An 18,300-nucleotide genomic window follows, 5' to 3' on the forward strand; every position below is an offset into this window, starting at 1 on the left:
GAGAAATATTTAATTCAAAACAACATCAGCTAATACATTCCATAAATGGAATACAAATTAAAAATTTATGGAATGTATTAGTTCTGATCTCGTTTTCCACCTGAAGATGGCCTGTAAATTAGGCTGAAAATGTTTATTTTGAATTAAATATTTCTCTTGGCAACTAAAAGGTGTTTTGTATATGTTTATACATAACAACACAAAATGTACAGGAGTATTATTTAAATAAAATTGCATTAATTTCAGTTTATTTTAATCAAAAATTCAAATATTTGTAATCTAATATCTGTGTACCTAGGAAATCCTTATGGATCATTACAAGAGAATATGGCATTTTCCAATACTACATTAACATATTTTGTAATAGCTATCTCAGTTCAAACTGTTGCATAAAAACTGATTGCAGTATAATCAAAATTTTTAACACTGGCATTATTGGAGTCATACAAGGTTGTTTTCTCTCATTCCTATTCTTTATGGCCATGGACTTTGTCAAGCAAAAGATATTCAACTGAATGGATTGAGTTACTCAGTGGAAAAACTCAGACTTTTGGACACTTTTGCAGATGACAGTATTGCATTATTAGCTGAGAAAAGAGACACTCAAGAAATGATAACTAGATTGGAGAAAACAGTTAGGAAAATTGAGTTAAAATAAACAGCAAAGTATCTGAAATTTTGCAAGTTGAAATGAGCAGGATAATATACAGATAATCCTTTGAATTGGTCTATTGAAAATGTTCAGTTACTTATCTTGATGCTATAATGTCTATCAAATCATTTAGTGACCACATTACAAACAATGAAATTCTTCAAAGATGAGGATTGTAAAGATCAGAAGACATTGTAACAGAATGAAAAATATATGGGCTGGCATATGCTACACTTACCAGATCATATATATCCTAAGACTGCATTACAATACAGTAGAGAGTCAAAAATCGGAATGAATTGGGGACTGGGGTTGTTCCGATTACCCATTATGTACGAAAAAATACATTAATCTGTCCGATGTTCGAATTTTGCTCCATTGCGTGTCGCTTCGCGTTGAATTTTCGTCGATTTTAAGCCTAACGAAAATTTTTATAATAATAATCGAGGCTATTGTATCGTTAAAAATTATTTCTGCATTTTGTACAAACAAAAGAAATATATTGAAGAATATAAAAACATGAAAATTATACTTTAGAAGTAAATCTAGTATCAAAAACGTTCGATTCAGCATGACACAGTCCGACTGAAAATCGTTCCAATTACTGGCGTTCCGATTAACGACTCTTTACTGTAATACCTTCTGATTAGAAAAGGAAGGAAAAGCCTTGGTAAAATATATTTAAAGACTTTTGAATATCAGTATTAAGTGGGAAGATACAGATTATCATAAAAGACCAAAGAATGGAAAACTCTTGTTGTGCAAAGTGCTTGGTGCATGGACAGACCTAATACTTCATATCAATTTAACATCTAATAATCAATTGAATAATCTATTACTTTTAGCTCTTAATGTTGTTTTACTCTAAGTATATAAAAATTAATTAATCTAATAATTGATTTCAAAAAATTGGAAACTTGGATAAGCATAACCTATTCTTGAAATAAAACAATAACCAATCAGGAAATTAATACATAATTAAAATGTTTATAATTAATACTATATTAAATTAATAAATTACAAACCGCACTGATTGGAAGGATTGAATTTTCTATCAAATTTGTCATATGTTTAATCTATTTTTGTTGATAAATTGATGAAATAGGAGATATTTTAATATATTAGATATTTATCAGCATACATTTAATAATTATAAATATGTAATGAAAAGCTTTTAAGTTAAATATATAGATTAAATGTGTCTGTGTATATGTATATATATGTTTTTTAATTGCAGTGTATCAGAAAACTTCAGCTCTAATAAAGAAAAGCAGAAGCCTGCATTTTGAATGTTAAAAAATTGCCATAATCATGTAGATCTCATGATTTTAAATGAGATGGTGATTGAGAGGAAAAAATATCAAATGTAAGAAACTTGTGTTTTTTGTAAAATACAAATATAGTAACTGGTTTTTGAGATTACTATTTCACACTTTCAATAATTTAGTAGTGGTTATACCATAAATCAGGGATGTCCAGCCTGCGGGCTGCACTGTGCTCTAAATTTTTTTAGGTTATTTTCATTTATTTTGGTAAAGTGCATTGTAAAACTTATTCTCCTTTCACTAGATACACTTTGATGTCATAATGACATAATTGGTGTTAGAAAACTGTAATACATGCTGTTGTGAACAATTCTTTTCATGCATTAAAAACATCTAAACTACTGAAATAGGTTGAGGGATTCTCATTTAACTAACATTCTTAGAACTAAGACTAGTGTCATAAAAGCAGATATTGACAAGACAGTATTATAAAAGGAAGAAAATGTCAAAAATCACATTGAATTTATTTTTGTGTGAGTATAATTTTTTTTACTGTCAACAATGTAGTATTTTTTTGTAGTAATATATATTTGTTATTAAAATTTGATGTTCATATTTTGAACTTTTTAAAAACATATTTATATAAATTACCTTTGTGGCCTGCTGAATATACCAAAATTTCTAATTTGGCCCATTAGGAAAAAAGGTTGGACAACCCTGCCATAAATAGTTACATAAGTCATTTTTACAATATTTCAAACCAGTATTTAATAAGATATATTTCCTTAGATATTCATATATTTTACCTTATAATGGAGCTGGAGAAATCATTTGAAATTGCTTTAAAAGTAAGTGAAAATTTTAATTCTTTGAGATATACAAAATGTTACTACAAATATTAGAGTAATTTTATTTATCATTTTTCTTATTTAATTAAGACTATATTTAAAATATTGTGCATCATTATCCAAAACTTATATAATTATTTCTTAAATATAATTGCTATGTCTAAATATTAGAACTAAAATAAGAACTAAAATAATCTTCTATAGATTGATATATGATCTGTTTAATATGCCTTCTGTATCAGAATCTTAATCTTGATTTCAGTCAACATTATAATTGGAGATGGAGAAATTTGTTAAGTGTGTACATGCAGTGGTGATATTCGAAATACTTAACAAGGGGTTCGCTAGCGGAAAATTTTTCCCTGACAATCACTGACAAACGAAATGGAAGTTTTAGCTAGAAATAAATACAATACCTTTTCTTGCGATATATCTAATAATCAGTGGCGTATTTGGAATGTAACGAGCCCTAGGTGAAGACCAGGTAACAATAGTATATTACTGCTGTCAACCCCCCCCCCCCTTTTTTATTAGGCAGAGAAATTTTTCACTCCGAAGTGGCACTCCTCGTAATAAACAGATGTCATCATCTCGAGATACATTATCCTTTTTCTTTCGCTGTCCATAGCCCAACACGGGTTCCACAGCCATCTTGTATTATCTCGCACGCGTGAGATTGTGGGATCTCTCTTATGACTGGATCTACTTTCAAGAACTCTCTTGAATCGATCGCGATTAAACCTCGTTTCAGTCAATAGAGATCACACCAAGACATAGTCCCCGACCTTGCTCACAATCTAGATTGAAATGCTCGGTGCGAACGGGGTATAAGGCTCTAGTAAAGTAGTATTACAGAGTATAACACGTATATTTTAATATATTTTTTTAAAAAAAAACAAACCCACTGAGAAATGTTCCGTGTGTTTAACAAGGTTTGGGAAACTGAAAATTTTAACAACGGGTTCGGCCGAACCTGTGCAAACCCACTGAATATCACCACTGTGTACATGTACTGTATAACAATGATAAATTATAACAAAGCCAGTGCTTTAATAGAATTTTCACTGTAGTATGATTAATTCAAATCTTTAATGTTTTTTATATTAGATCTAGAAAATAATATACTTAAGGAATAAAATAGTTACTGTTAAGTAGCATTTATTTCCCATTTATAATTGAGAGGAATCAAGAATATTTTTAAAAGAATTATGTGTCAAAAAAAATTATATTGCATATCCTGCTTATTTTTTTATTCTGTAATTTTTCTTAATTATACTTTTATTTATATTAGATGATGATTCAATGCAAAATATTAAGTATCAAATGTCAAGTATTTATATGTAAGTAGATTATTTATGAACAGTTTAAGTTCAGTAATATGTTTACAACAACAAACTTTGCTAATTTCTGGTCTTTAATGAGATAGTAATAAAATCATTTATTTTTTCTTTTACAGGAACGATTGAAATATGTGATTTCTCTAAATGTATAAAAATGTAAATAAGAATATTTTAACTTATTCTGTATTAAAATTATCTGTAATAAAGTGATTTTTTAAATATAATAAAATTGTAAAATATTAAAAAAATTTTATGTACTTAGTGATGGTTACTTATTCATCCATTTTTAATTTTTGCAATAGTCTATAGATACTGTGGACATAAACCTGATACTGAAGAATTAAGAGCGATGTATTGGAATTATAAAAACTTTTAATAAAACTTGAGTATATAGATTAAATCGTACACTGAAATTAAGAATTCTTTAATTCTTACATTATTGCAATCCTGGTTGCTTTTTGAACAGTCTTAATTAAATTTAGATCACTTTTCTAATTGTTATAGAATTTAACATTGGGAAAGTATGGTGTTCTGTCAAATTTTGATTGCCCCTCGCACTTTTTTCCTCGACATTGACGCTTAAGGAATTCAAAATTTATAATACAGTAACCCCTCGTTATATCACACTTGTCAGAATATAAATAAAAAGCGTGATATAACAGAGTACTAAAAACTCTGAGCTTATACTAAACAGATTATACATCCTATGGAATCTCTATCCTCTATTCTTTCATCAGCAAACAAGTGTTTCTGATATAAAATAAACTTAGTTTTGCAATATTGAATTTTATTCGTGGGTTATATCATTTTAAATGACATTTACGTAAATATCGAAACTACGTACCCCCATTTAGCATTGTTTCTTTAACGTTGACATTTAAAGACAAATACTGTCGATATAAAAACAAAATATCAGTTTCAATTTTATTATACAGTACTATAATTGTGTTTCTTGTACAGTACTATATTTCATAATAAATTGCTTATTAAAAAAGTTATTGTAATTTATATTTTTCAATAGAAATTATAAACACAGTAACTGAGAATTTGAAAATTAAATATTGAACATATAATAGAATTTCAAAACTTGTAAAATTACAGAGTAAAAATTCTCCAAAAAGCAAAATAAAATTACTACTGTATAAAAATTTTAGAATTTTCCATTCAGAAATAATCTCTTTCTTGCCCATTACGCAGTGAAATTTCGAATTCACAGGAACTTGTAAATGAGGAAACAGTACTTAAAACCAATACATAAACAACTTTTAATATCAAAAGGAAACAAATGATAATTGATCTGTCCATCAGTTTTGCTTACTTATTATTTAGCTCTTGATGAATTTATTGTTTCACTTGCAGTGGTAGTTTCAAGGACAATGATAGGAATAAAATACCGTATTTCGTTGCAAAAAGAAATTCAATGGCAATTGATATTTTAAAATTTGGCTCGAGTACTTCTGAAATTGGGGGACAAAATGAAACGCGATATATGCCCTTCAAAATTGTGTGTCGGAGCATATTTAGTGTGTATAGTATCTTAGAACTGGCAGAGTTATTCCTCGATGATATTAAATTTTGATGGTTTAATAGTCGAGAGGATGTGGAAATACAGGAATCTTGTCCTATCTTGAATGGGGGTCGAACTTAATAAAAAATTAGTTTTTGTTGTCATTTACAGTTCTTGCCAATCTGAAAAATAAGCCTTTACTTTTAATAATAAGATTTTTAATAGAAATAATAAACAGATGGCGCCACAGGCAATTTTACTTTGTGCTAATGTGTCAGTGTTTTTAAAACAAATTGTCGGAGATTTTTATCGTACGTCAACAAAAGATTCCTGTTATTACTTAAATTTTATAATAGTATAATGAAAATTATCGAACTTACTAGTGGTCCCCTTAATTTATTGTTCGAGTGTGAGCAAACTCCAGCATGTCCTTGCCAGCTTTTCATCCCAAAAATAACTAGTTGCTAAAATACAAAACATCATAGGAACTAGTTTAGTAAAATGTTTCTAATTCTAAGTTAGAAATATAAAATTAAATTTAATAATAATTTAAATCATCCGATATTTATCATAATAAACGATTTTCGTCGGCAGTAAAATTTTTATACCATAAAAATTTATTTTATTATTCATTTAATTGCAGAAATTTAACATTTATTTCTGAGAACAATCATCCGAGTCAAACTGCATATTATGGGGACGGGCCAATGACAATGGGTAAGAAATAGGGTTGTCTAACGGGATCCCGGCTGTTTTTTAACCCGGGAAATCCCGCAAATTTCTTAAAAGTTCTTTTTTCTTATTGACAAGACTATATCTTGTTTATAAAATCGTACTGCCTGCTGTCTTATCTATCAGCTTAGAGGTATGAAGGAGTACATGCAGTGGTGATATTCGAAATAGTTAACAAAGGGTTCGCTAGCAGAAAATTTTTTCCTGACAATCACCGACAAACGAAATGGAAGTTTTGGCTAGAAATAAATACAATATCTTTTCTTGCGATATATCTAATAATCAGTGGCGTATTTGGAATGTAACGAGCCCTGGTGCAAGACCAGGTAACAATAGTATATTAGCTGCTGTCCACCCCCTTTTTTTATTAGGCAGAGAAATTTTTCACTCCGAAGTGGCACTCCTCGTAATAAACAGATGTCATCATCTCTCGAGATACATTATCCTTTTTCTTTCGCTGTCCATAGCCCAACACGGGTTCCACAGCCATCTTGTATTATCTCGCACGCGTGAGATTGTGGGATCTCTCTTATGACTGGATCTAGTTTCAAGAACTCTCTTGAATCGATCGCGATTAAACCTCGTTTCGGTCGAGAGAGATCAGCACCAAGACATAGTCCCCGACCTTGCTCACAATCTAGATTGAAATGCTCGGTGCGAACGGGGTATAAGGCTCTAGTAAAGTAGTATTACAGAGTATAATACGTATATTTTAATACATTTAAAAAAAAAACAAAACCACTGAGAAATGTTCCGTGTGTTTAACAAGGTTCGGAAAACTGAAAATTTTAACAACGGGTTCGGCCGAACCTGTGCGAACCCGCTGAATATCACCACTGAGTACATGTCAGGAGTTGAAATTTGGAACAGAGTATTAGGTGCTCAAATCATGCGCGCATCAAAAAAACCAGACTTGTAGGTAGTCAGGGGACCGAGAACCGAAACACAATAAAATACAAAATGGCGACTCTCTCTACAAACAGGCAGTAGTGCGAGATTTGCGCATGCGTCGCTCGTTGGTAAGTTGGAAATACGAATCTTGCTACATCGAATTTTGACAAACGAATCTTTGAAAAAACCCATTAACCTGTCCCGTGTTATTCCTCATATATTTCGGTTAATGTTACTTATGGTAGCGAACATAGCGGCTCGTCTCTGAAACAGTGGGGACGCACGTTCTAACCTAACCTAACCTATTCTAATAATTTGGTTGGCAATAATTATGGTAATTTATTAGAATAGGTTAGGTTAGAACGTGCGTCTCCACTGTTTCAGAGACGAGCCGCCATGTTTGCTACCATAGGTAACATTAACTCATATTTCTGGTCGCCACGTGCTAACCTCGACCGATTAACCGGAGATATCTCGTTTCATCATCGGAACTTTTTGAAATTAGATGGCGCGTCGTTATAATTTTATATTAAAACTAACTTCCGAAATAGAATTATTTTTTCTTTTTACATTTATCTTATATATAAAATTGTCGTGTCACAATGTTAGTTACCGTACTCCTCCGAAACGGCTTTACCGATTTTTACCAAATTTCATATGCATATTCAGTAGGTCTGAGAATCGGCTACTATCTATTTTTCATACCCCTACACCATTTCCCCCTTTCAAAAATATATTTATATATGGATTAAGGCTTTTATGTCCAACAGATGGCGCTACCTTCCGACGACCTAAGTTTGCTTTTCTGTCAGGCATTATGCTGGACTGAAGCAGATCATTTTCTATCTATCTATATAAATAAAATATAACGTTCGTTTGTTCCTACCGATTCCTTTGAAATTTTGACACAACGTTGCATTCGAATACGCACGTGTTTTTATATAATATACATGTCGAAATTCCCCCCAGTGGGGGGAGATAGACGGGATTAAGGCTTACCGTGAAGAACTCGGCTTCTATTATACTATTTTACATGCGGTTTTTTGCGTTTTTAATTGCGTTTTAATAGGTTACGTCAACAGAATATACACTAAAAAGGGATTTTTCGATATTCCCCAGCGGGAAAAGTGACGGGATTAAGGCTTACTGTGAAGAATTCGGCTTTTATTATACTATTTTAGATGCGTTTTTGATTGCGTTTTAATAGGGTACGTCAAGAGAATGTACACTGAGAAGGGATTTTTTAAAATTCCCCCCACGGGGGAAGTGTTATACATTTATAATAGATACATTTTGAGCCACAACAACGCGTGGCCGGGTCAACTAGTTAATATATATATATGTTACAGTCAAAACCCGTTTTTAGTTAGAACGCGTTTTAACTAGTTGAAACTAGTTTATACTGGATGTTATACTAGTTGAAAGTAGTTTATACTGAAAACTAAAACTAGTTTTAACAATTGTATATTGTGTTTGCAGTGACGACTAGCAGTAAATTCTAGTTTTAACTAGACAAAACGGGGTTTTGTCTAGTTAATTTACTGTATATATTTTTATAATATTTTTATAATTTGCTGTATATATTTTGATTTTAGATAAAACTAGTTTTAACTTTTAACATTAGTGAAAACTAATTTTAGCTACATAAATATGTTTGGGGGAAATAAAGTTATGTATATCGGTGATTCGGGGGAAGATGCCTAACATTATGCTTATAAAGGAAATTATAGCGATAACTTGGGTTTTGGAGGCCTCTAACGAAAATATATTCTTGAGCATGTTTTTCAAATAAAACTTTGGCGTATATGAAAAATAATTGTATATTGTATTTGCAGTGACGACATTTTTACTGTCTAGCATTTTAGGCATCTCACCCCAAGTATCCGGGTGAGATGCCAAATGCCATTAGGGTAAGATAACAAATATAATTGCAAAAAATTAATTTTCGAATTTCTTAACCAAATTTTATTTATCGCATATGTAGTACAAAGTACTTCATAGTAAGTATAACAGCTCAGTATAAGTTGGGCCGGATGGCCGAGCGGTCAAGGTGGCAGTCTACCGCTCTGGGAGACCCGGGATCGAATCCGAACGGGTCGAATCATCCCCAGGAATTTTTCGGGGGGTGGTCCGTTTGGATATGTCGGGCCCCGTCCCTCACCACCCGGCCGCCCCATTGTGGGCCTGGCCGAACCCATAATGGGCCGTCTATAAGAGGCCCTCTTAGTGCCCACAGGGCGGAAAGAGTTAAAGAAAAAAAAACTCAGTATAAGTATTGTTAAGTCTCCGCCCGTTCTAACGTGCTCTATAGCTAGCTGAAAGCTTTTTTCAGTCCAAAAACCTTTTTGAGAAGTCCTTATATAATTTCTATGCATATCCTGCAATAAAACGAGAAAACAAAAATTTATTAAAAATAGGCATATTGGAATTCAATTAACAAAAATAGGCATGTTACCCCATGAAAAATGTGGCATCTTTTCCATTTGTCAGGGTAAGATGCCTACGTTGCACGTGTTCTAGCATGTCCGATCGGGATCGGCGGTAGATCACAATGGAAACTTTAGAACCTTAATTACATCACACATTAATTCCGCAATTTTTAATATATTCTATTTTAACTTTTTGTTTTAAAATGATTCTAGAAACATTTCACAACAAAAACTTCGTTCTTATCGCTTTTATTCATCTCAGATGTAGAAAATGAAGTAACGGTAGCCAACTACAGCTTTTCGCACTCAATATTGGCCCAACGATTCATCATACAAACACATGACAATATCTGGCGTCACCGTTTGAAAATATCAAAAAGTAGGCATCTTCCCCCGCTTACCATCTTACCCCAAATCACTCTATATATTGCAGTCAAAACCAGTTTTTAGTTAGAATGCAAACCGTTTTAATTAGTTTATACTGGATGTCTTTGTTAAAACCCGTTTTTCTAGTTAAAACTAGAATTTATTGCTAGTCAAAAATGAATTTGAGTTAAAACTAATTTTAACTAGATAAAACAGTTTTAACAAAGACATCCAGTATAAACTAGTTTCAACTAGTTAAAACGCGTTCTAACTAAAAACGGGTTTTGACTGTAACATATATATTTCGTTTGTGCAAAATTTAAAAAATAATTGCGAACGATACAATAGCCACCATTATTTTTTTCAAAAACGGGAAATTTTCGCATTGACCAAACTTCAACCTGGGGCGTCATGCTACGGAGAGAAACTTCAACATTCGATATGTTAATTTCACTGAAAATGCGTCGTGGATGATCTCGTGGCCGGCGAAGTTTGAACGATCGCGCTCAAAACCAGCGATACCAAAGATGATTGGAGAATGAGAACGAGACCCGCCGTGAGCGTCGAAGTGATCCCGCTTAGTAGTGAGTCTCCGAGACATAAGTGAGGTTGAGGCCGAAGTTTTAAACGCGAAAACGTGTACGTCGGACGTTCAGCGTCGCTTTCCTGTAAGCCTAGAAGTTTGACAATGGCGTTTGGAAAGTCAGTGGAATCATGCTCGACATTCCAAACGCCATTGTCAAACTTCTAGGCTTATAGGAAAGCGGCGCCTGACGTCCGACGTACACGTTTTCGCGTTTAAAACTTCGGCTTCAACCTCGCTATTGTCATGTCCCAAATACGGCCTTGCCGTTTTACTTGTTTTTTGTTATGATTGAGGAAATTTTGCAAATGAAAACCATACTTAATTCAAACTGTCAGAATACATTTGTATTTATTAATTTTAATCCCGCTTTTAGTTTTTTAAATATTTGCTCGTTATGGCATTTCACAGATTGTGAATAATCAATATGTAGCCTATTTGTGACAGGACTCCGAAAATTCTTTACTTGTCAGAACCTGTAATACCTGAAATAATTGTGTTGATACTGTCTTAATTTTTAACTATGCCCAATAACTACATTATGCCAGATTGGGCTAGGACACCAACCAGTATAAAATTTTTCTTCATAAACCTGATTATTAAAGCCAAACGAATTGCCGAATTATCGAGCTATAAGCTAGACGCCAATATTAAAACAGCCGAGGTAGACAAATCAAGAATATTAGACGACAAAAGAAACACTGCAACGTATCTCTAAAACGAATTAGAAATCTTCGAGGCTACAGATTTAAAAAAAAAACACATAACATTTGTCTTCTCTTAAATGCATTAAAGACGATTCCATCCACATGAATTGAATCGGAAGGGCATTTTCGGTAGCAGGAGTTTTCATTACTAAAATAAGACTCAGATTGAGTGATTAGAGTATTGATCATCTTTGCTTTTTAAAATCTTAATACAAAATATTGTAAATTTTTATATATGTTTTTATTTTTAAAAAACGAAAATTACCAAGTTAGAAGTTTGATCTAAGTTCATTTTTTTTTTTTTTTTAAATTTTCAACTCAATTGAAAAAGGGTTTTTTGTTGTTGTTTTACGCAGTTTCCAACAAACTTTAATAAATTTTTTCTAATTGTGAAAATTTCTACGTAATTCAAAGGTACGCAATAATTTAATACATATTTTACACAGCATTACAATTATTATTATTATTAATTTGGAGATTGCAGGACGTATTAAATTACTATAATACAACACCTTAATTTTGCTGAGAATTAGATATTTTAATCACAAACGCTTTCAACCTGATTAACAGGCCATCTTCAGGTCTAAAAAACGATAATGGAACAGAAACGTTCCATGTATAGAATATAAATATTTAAATCAAAATTTTTAGAACAAAAATTTAAAAAATATACAATAGAGACGGAATAAAATATAAAATTAAAATATACAAGAGAATAAATAAAATAAACTAAAAAATATAATATACATAATAAATCTTCCCATAACTGATTCTAGCATGAGTTTTCAGTGAATTTTTTAATCATGTATTTCCACGCCGACGACAGGCTCTCCGCATCTCTCGCATTCAAACATCCTTCCCGTAGCCTACTCTTATATATTTCAATCTTCTCCGCTGTCATTGATAAAGTGGGGGAAGATACTGGTTTTATAATCGTTGCCTCGTCCCATTTTACTATCGAACCTTGGACTTGCGACATTTGTGACAAAACCGTGGTATTGGATCCTTTTTTTACGTTATACCGATGTTCTTTTAGCCTTACCCCTAAGCTCCTGTTGGTGACGCCGATGTAGTCTTTCTTAACATCTAGTTGGATGTTTTCATAAGGAACTTTATAGACCCCTGGTTTCTCTTCTGTCTTTATTCTATCCTTATCATTTCTCAATATCTTATATAAATTTGGGGCTCTTTTTAAAATCATTCTTGCTTGTTTCTTATTAGCCACTTCTTTCATAATACTGCTCAAATTACCGTTATACGTAAACTTCAAGCGTCTATTGTGATCCGTATTTAATCCTTGTTTCTCATTGTTCTTTTCATATTTTTTGAGTAATCCTACTATGGTGCTTTTCTTGTAGCCTAGGGCCTGAGCTACTTGCAATATTCTTTCAATTTCTTTATTTCTGTCACCGATTCTATCACAATACAAATAGGCTCTTCTTATCAAAGTTTGAAACGCAGCCATTTTATATCGATATGGATCCATGGACTGTGCTGGTATATATAGCGGGGTGTGAGTAGGTTTAACATATACGCTTGTGGACAAATGATCTCCCATGAACTTTATATTAATGTCTAAGAAGTGCACACTCACGGAACTTTTTTGCTCTAACTTTAATCTAAGACCATCTTTGTTATTATTGATTTTATTCAAAAATTCATGTATCCTGCCACTGTTTCTCCATAATATAAAAACGTCATCCACATATCTGATGAAATGTATGATATCTTCCTTAAAATTTTGTAGAGCTTCTCTTTCCAACCTTCTAACTACCAACTCGCAAAGAATTCCAGAGAGGGGACTTCCCATCGGAACCCCTCTTTTCTGCCTGTAAATTCGACCACAAAATGTAAAACAAGATTGATAACATACCAGGCTAGCGAGTTCTTCTAGGTCTTGGGTGTAACTAAGCAACTGAGGGTTGTTGTTGTACATGAAATCCAATAATGCCTTCACACATGACTCAATCCTTACTGAAGGATACATACTTTCATAATCTAAAATGGTCGCAACTTCGTCCTCCATTAACGAAATATTTTGCATTTCTTTCACTACGACAAGAGGATCTTTTGCCACCAGTCTATCGTCTTCTATCTGTGAGGATAAATATTCATGTAGCCTTTTCTCTAAGATAAAGGTGGGCCCCCTACATTTCTCTACTACTGGTCTTAATTCATTTCCAGTTTTGTGCGTCTTAGCAAACGCAAACAATCTTGGAGCTCCTGAATTTGGGTTGTGACATTTCTTCAGAAAAGGCAAAACGGCCGCGAGACTTGAGCGTTCCATCTTTTTGACCCTTCTGTCCAGAGATCCAATCATTTTGTCGTCAACCACTTCACATTCAGTCTTCCTGATGTAAGTATGTAATTCCCTGTTATATGTATGCCTCTTCATGACAACCAAATGTTTAGTTTTGTCCGCTTTGGTCAACACTAGATCATTCGTTCTTAACCACTCCTTCGTAAGCCATATGTCTCTATTGCTAATATTAGTTGCTTTTTTCTTTGGGCGGTTACTGATGACAGTCTTCCATCTAAAGAATTCTTTATCTAAAGGATCCATGCCAACAATCCCTCTCTCCATCTCCTGTATGGAGGTTTCCCAACTATTCCCCACATCTGGGACAAAGTTAGGTCCTTTTTCAAGCACTTCTTTGATTTTCTTTGGTATTTCTATCCGGTCCCATACTTGGAAGGTATTAGGGTTCCCTTTATTCAATCTTTTTACTTGTTTACCAATAATCCATTTCAATTTTTTCACATAATGTTTAGTGGAATTCTTCTTGACTGCTTCCGCCAAATCCACAACCCTATTGTTGATATGAATTAGTTTATTCGGATCATCTTTGTACACGGTATCTTCTAATCGAATAATATCATTTAAGACCCCATACTTCCTGTTCTTTGTTATTCTAATAGATTTTTTGAGGCAAGCTAAACGGAAGTTACCTATAAGCGAACGGCATTCGGTAGGGATGCTAATACGATAGATCGACATGGGATAGACTTTGTTCTTTAAACATTCTCTTAAAAATTCTAACTTACAACTCGCTTTAATCAACTTTAACACCAACTTCCTGTATATCTTGTACGTTTTTACCGGTGCCGCCATAACTATAACAGTAAAAGTGCTCAGCAAGTAAACCACTATAATACAACACCTTAATTTTGCTGAGAATTAGATATTTTAATCACAAACGCTTTCAACCTGATTAACAGGCCATCTTCAGGTCTAAAAAACGATAATGGAACAGAAATGGGACGAGGCAACGATTATAAAACCAGTATCTTCCCCCACTTTATCAATGACAGCGGAGAAGATTGAAATATATAAGAGTAGGCTACGGGAAGGATGTTTGAATGCGAGAGATGCGGAGAGCCTGTCGTCGGCGTGGAAATACATGATTAAAAAATTCACTGAAAACTCATGCTAGAATCAGTTATGGGAAGATTTATTATGTATATTATATTTTTTAGTTTATTTTATTTATTCTCTTGTATATTTTAATTTTATATTTTATTCCGTCTCTATTGTATATTTTTTAAATTTTTGTTCTAAAATTTTGATTTAAATATTTATATTCTATACATGGAACGTTTCTGTTCCATTATCGTTTTTTAGACCTGAAGATGGCCTGTTAATCAGGTTGAAAGCGTTTGTGATTAAAATATCTAATTCTCAGCAAAATTAAGGTGTTGTATTATAGTGGTTTACTTGCTGAGCACTTTTACTGTTATTGTATTAAATTACTTAAAAATGAAAAATAATTACCTCATTCGATTTCAAGATTTATTTATATCTTAAAAATAATTAATTACATCCCGGGAAACATCACTTTTTTCTCGAAATCCCGGGACAAGCAAAGGACCCGGGAAATGCGAAACCCTAGTAAGAATAGTTGCCCATTCTCGGATTTTTGAGTGGATATACAAAATAAGGTTAATTTGTTGCTAGAGTGTTCGTTTCTACTTAATTTTTAAACTATTGTATAAAAAATGTTGGAAGGGGGACAATTTACTGCAAAAATATTAAAAAATACATTCCTTGTCCTATATAGATCGACGTCCATGACCACAATTATGCAATATGTATGTCTGCATGCTTAGAACTGATCAACAAAAACGGTCAGTACCTACAAATCAATTTAAAGCTCGAACAAACGTTGTATAATAATAAATTACAGTAATATATTTCCACCTTCTCGTTTTCTACGTCGTCGGAGAAAACATCCTGCTAATTCAAACAAGTCCCTACTAGTCCGAGGTTTACTGTATTTTAAAGAAATAGACGTCTTTCAACTCAATTAACTTTAATTTATATATATAATTCTAATGTAGTTTAAATTTTCCGAATACGTAGTTACTTATCCGATTAGTTATATATATAACTTATACAATAGGTCAAAATATTTACATACCCAGAATGTTGTTGGAATACAATTATAAATAAAAACGTTAGTTTAGAAATTTATTATTTTTTAAGTATAACAATAGTAATTGGGCTAAAATTTGAAAAAAAAATTGTAGACAAATTTCCACTGTCGACCATCTGCCTTTCCTTAATCTCAAGAACGGAATTAGATAAATGAAATTGGAGACCGATTTGGAAACCTTACGCGTAGGAGACTCGATTAACTATATAAGAACTTCAGATGCCAACAGGAAGTTATGTTATTTCAATTCAAAATTTTTCCCCTGAAGGTGTTAGATGACCTGCACGACTCTATTGGCAAAGGAAAAGTATGATGTACAGGGATAAGACACTACTAATTTGAAGTGGAGAGCGTATATTTTAAATAAGTTAAAAATATGAGTAAAAATTGCAGCCCGGCATTGTGACGATGGCACAATGCCGGGCTGCAATTTTTAATCATATTTTTAATAATTTTTTAATTACAAATGAAAAGAATTCACTAACGTGCTCCGTCTACTTCGATGACGTAAAGATAGGGTTTGCGCGGATGATCGGATACATCGTTGCAAAAAACAAAAAAAATTTTGCCCGGTCTTAAGCGTTCTGTGACGACTTCGGTTTAAAATGTCAGTTTTTCTATCAAAGTTAAATTTATTTATTCATTTTTGGCTTTCTGCTCTATACACACAAAATGATTGTCTTTTTAGTCATACTCATCGTAGGTTCGATCAGACATACAATGAGGACGACCGGATATGGAGGGACGGGGCTAATATATCCGAGATAGACCGCCCATAAAAAATTCCAGAAGTTTTTCTACTTCCCGTTTTCGATCCTGGATCCTCAGACGGGCCCAAAGTGATAGCTATAAGTTCCAAATTGGAGTTTTTGAACTAGATTCCCTTCCCACAGAAATACTTTCCGCATATCCTGAGCCGTGTCCTCCAACCTAACAGACCGCAAGGAAGAATAGCGTCAAGAATAGTAGGGGTCAACTAATGTGCAGAATTAGATGAGTTAGAAGTAACTGTTTCAGCAAACTTGCAATCAGCTAAAAAGGAAGACCTTCCTTTTTAGCTGATAGAATTAACCTACTGAAGATCTTTGTCCAATGACATCATTCCTACGACAATCAGCAAGAAGCTTGCAGTCGGCTAGATTGGTGGACACGGCTCTGAAATGCCAGTATACAACATTTCTTTTTGCGTTTGAACTGTTAGGAGAGAGTAATGCAATAACACCTTAATATTTTTGACTGTAACCATTTTTATTCAGGAAAAACTAGTTTTAAAAAGTAATATAATACCTCAAAAAGTGCTTCATAAAGTACAGGGTAAGTTTTCTCTAAAATTTTGCTTAAAGTACTAATTGTTTCTAAAATAAAAAAAATCACGAATTCGGTCAGAGAAAATATTGTCGTCCAGTACCGACTAGTTACTGTTCTAAATGATATTAAGATCTTAATGATAATATAAATTGTTTTAATGAGTTTTATTCAAGCAAATAAAAGTACAAAATCCTTTGACAAAGATAGAATAGCATACTATTGTACTATAACCAATACTAATATTTATTCAAGAAAGTAAATATTAGGAAAATAGGAACAAATCTTCGAAACTTTACAATGAACTTCACTTCTTACACTTGTCACGAATAAAATACAAAATATTTTTTTGATCGGCACATTTAATTTGTCCCTAATCCTTACATGCAATACACTGTACCAAGTCTTTCATGAATTTTTAATCTTGACCTTGCATATAAAAAAACTAGTTTTTCCATTTCTTTATCGAAAGTCCTTTGCAATCTAAGGAACCATAATTATATTTTTGCCAACTTGAATTGCTCTCATTCGATCTATTAATTAATTAATATTGTTTTTCGAACTGAAAATGGCGAAGCTGCCTGTCGTTAAGTCATATGGTTCACAATAACTTCATCTATTGCCATTTTAATGTCAGCTTTAGAGAGAAGAAAGAAAACAGACCTTTTCTTTAAAAATGATTTTTGGTAGGTACCGGACGACTGACACGTGGTAACATTTTGGTCATTGTCCATTGTACACAGTTTTATATTGTGAAACTAATACGATTTATCTTAACATAATAAAACTATATACAAAATATATCTTAAAATGAAATTAACTAATCATCTCCAAAGTAGAATTAAAGCCACGAAAATAACTTAACGCACTAAATACCAACAAGCACCTTCTCTGGCTCTGGTTCCACAACCCTAACCAAACCAAATAGTCCCCAAAGTATGACCTTTGACGATGATGTATGCCTATAAAATGGTGCAACCTAGTTTCAATAGCGAAAAACTAGTAATGGTCGGTATTGTTAGACGGTCGGGACCGTACGACTGTCCCCTACATTTACAGATGGCACTGAATAAAAATAATATAATCACTTTAATTATGAATATCTTTTATATATGAGTATGAGTACAGTATATTTATTCTGCACACATGCATGAAAGACATGAACAAGATTCAAGCTTGAGAATAGAAAAAGATACGCGTTTACTCAATTGATTTTTATTTTATAATCATAATGTAATAAAT

At 32.7% G+C, this 18,300-nt stretch overlaps 2 protein-coding genes across 3 annotated transcripts in view; one reads left to right on the forward strand and one right to left on the reverse strand.

Moving 5' to 3' along the window:
- Hrb87F (Heterogeneous nuclear ribonucleoprotein at 87F) overlaps positions 1-4,510 on the forward strand; it is a 78,213-nt gene extending 73,703 nt beyond the window's left edge. Inside the window, exons 10-14 of one of the 2 annotated variants that reach the window (XR_010881381.1) lie at positions 1,890-2,018; positions 2,707-2,765; positions 4,057-4,105; positions 4,222-4,261; positions 4,408-4,510. The gene's annotated coding sequence lies outside the window, so the exon portion shown is untranslated. Of the gene's footprint in view, positions 1-1,889; positions 2,019-2,706; positions 2,766-4,056; positions 4,106-4,221; positions 4,354-4,407 lie in introns of those variants that run through there. The other variant, XR_010881380.1, reaches the window with a different exon arrangement.
- A 7,582-nt stretch (positions 4,511-12,092) lies between these two features.
- Positions 12,093-14,432, reverse strand: LOC136978641 (uncharacterized). Its single transcript, XM_067274384.1, has one exon. It carries the CDS (start codon positions 14,430-14,432, stop codon positions 12,093-12,095), a length of 2,340 nt encoding a protein of 779 aa, XP_067130485.1.
- Positions 14,433-18,300: the final 3,868 nt, after the last annotated feature.

This window comes from Centruroides vittatus, unplaced genomic scaffold, assembly GCF_030686945.1.
Source record: "Centruroides vittatus isolate TY-2023 unplaced genomic scaffold, ASM3068694v2 contig_1154, whole genome shotgun sequence".
Taxonomy (NCBI): Eukaryota; Metazoa; Arthropoda; class Arachnida; order Scorpiones; family Buthidae; genus Centruroides; species Centruroides vittatus.

Coding starts and splice junctions, on each gene's coding strand:
- LOC136978641 (XM_067274384.1), bottom strand. CDS start 14,432: ATGGCGGCACCGGTAAAAACGTACAAGATATACAGGAAGTTGGTGTTA.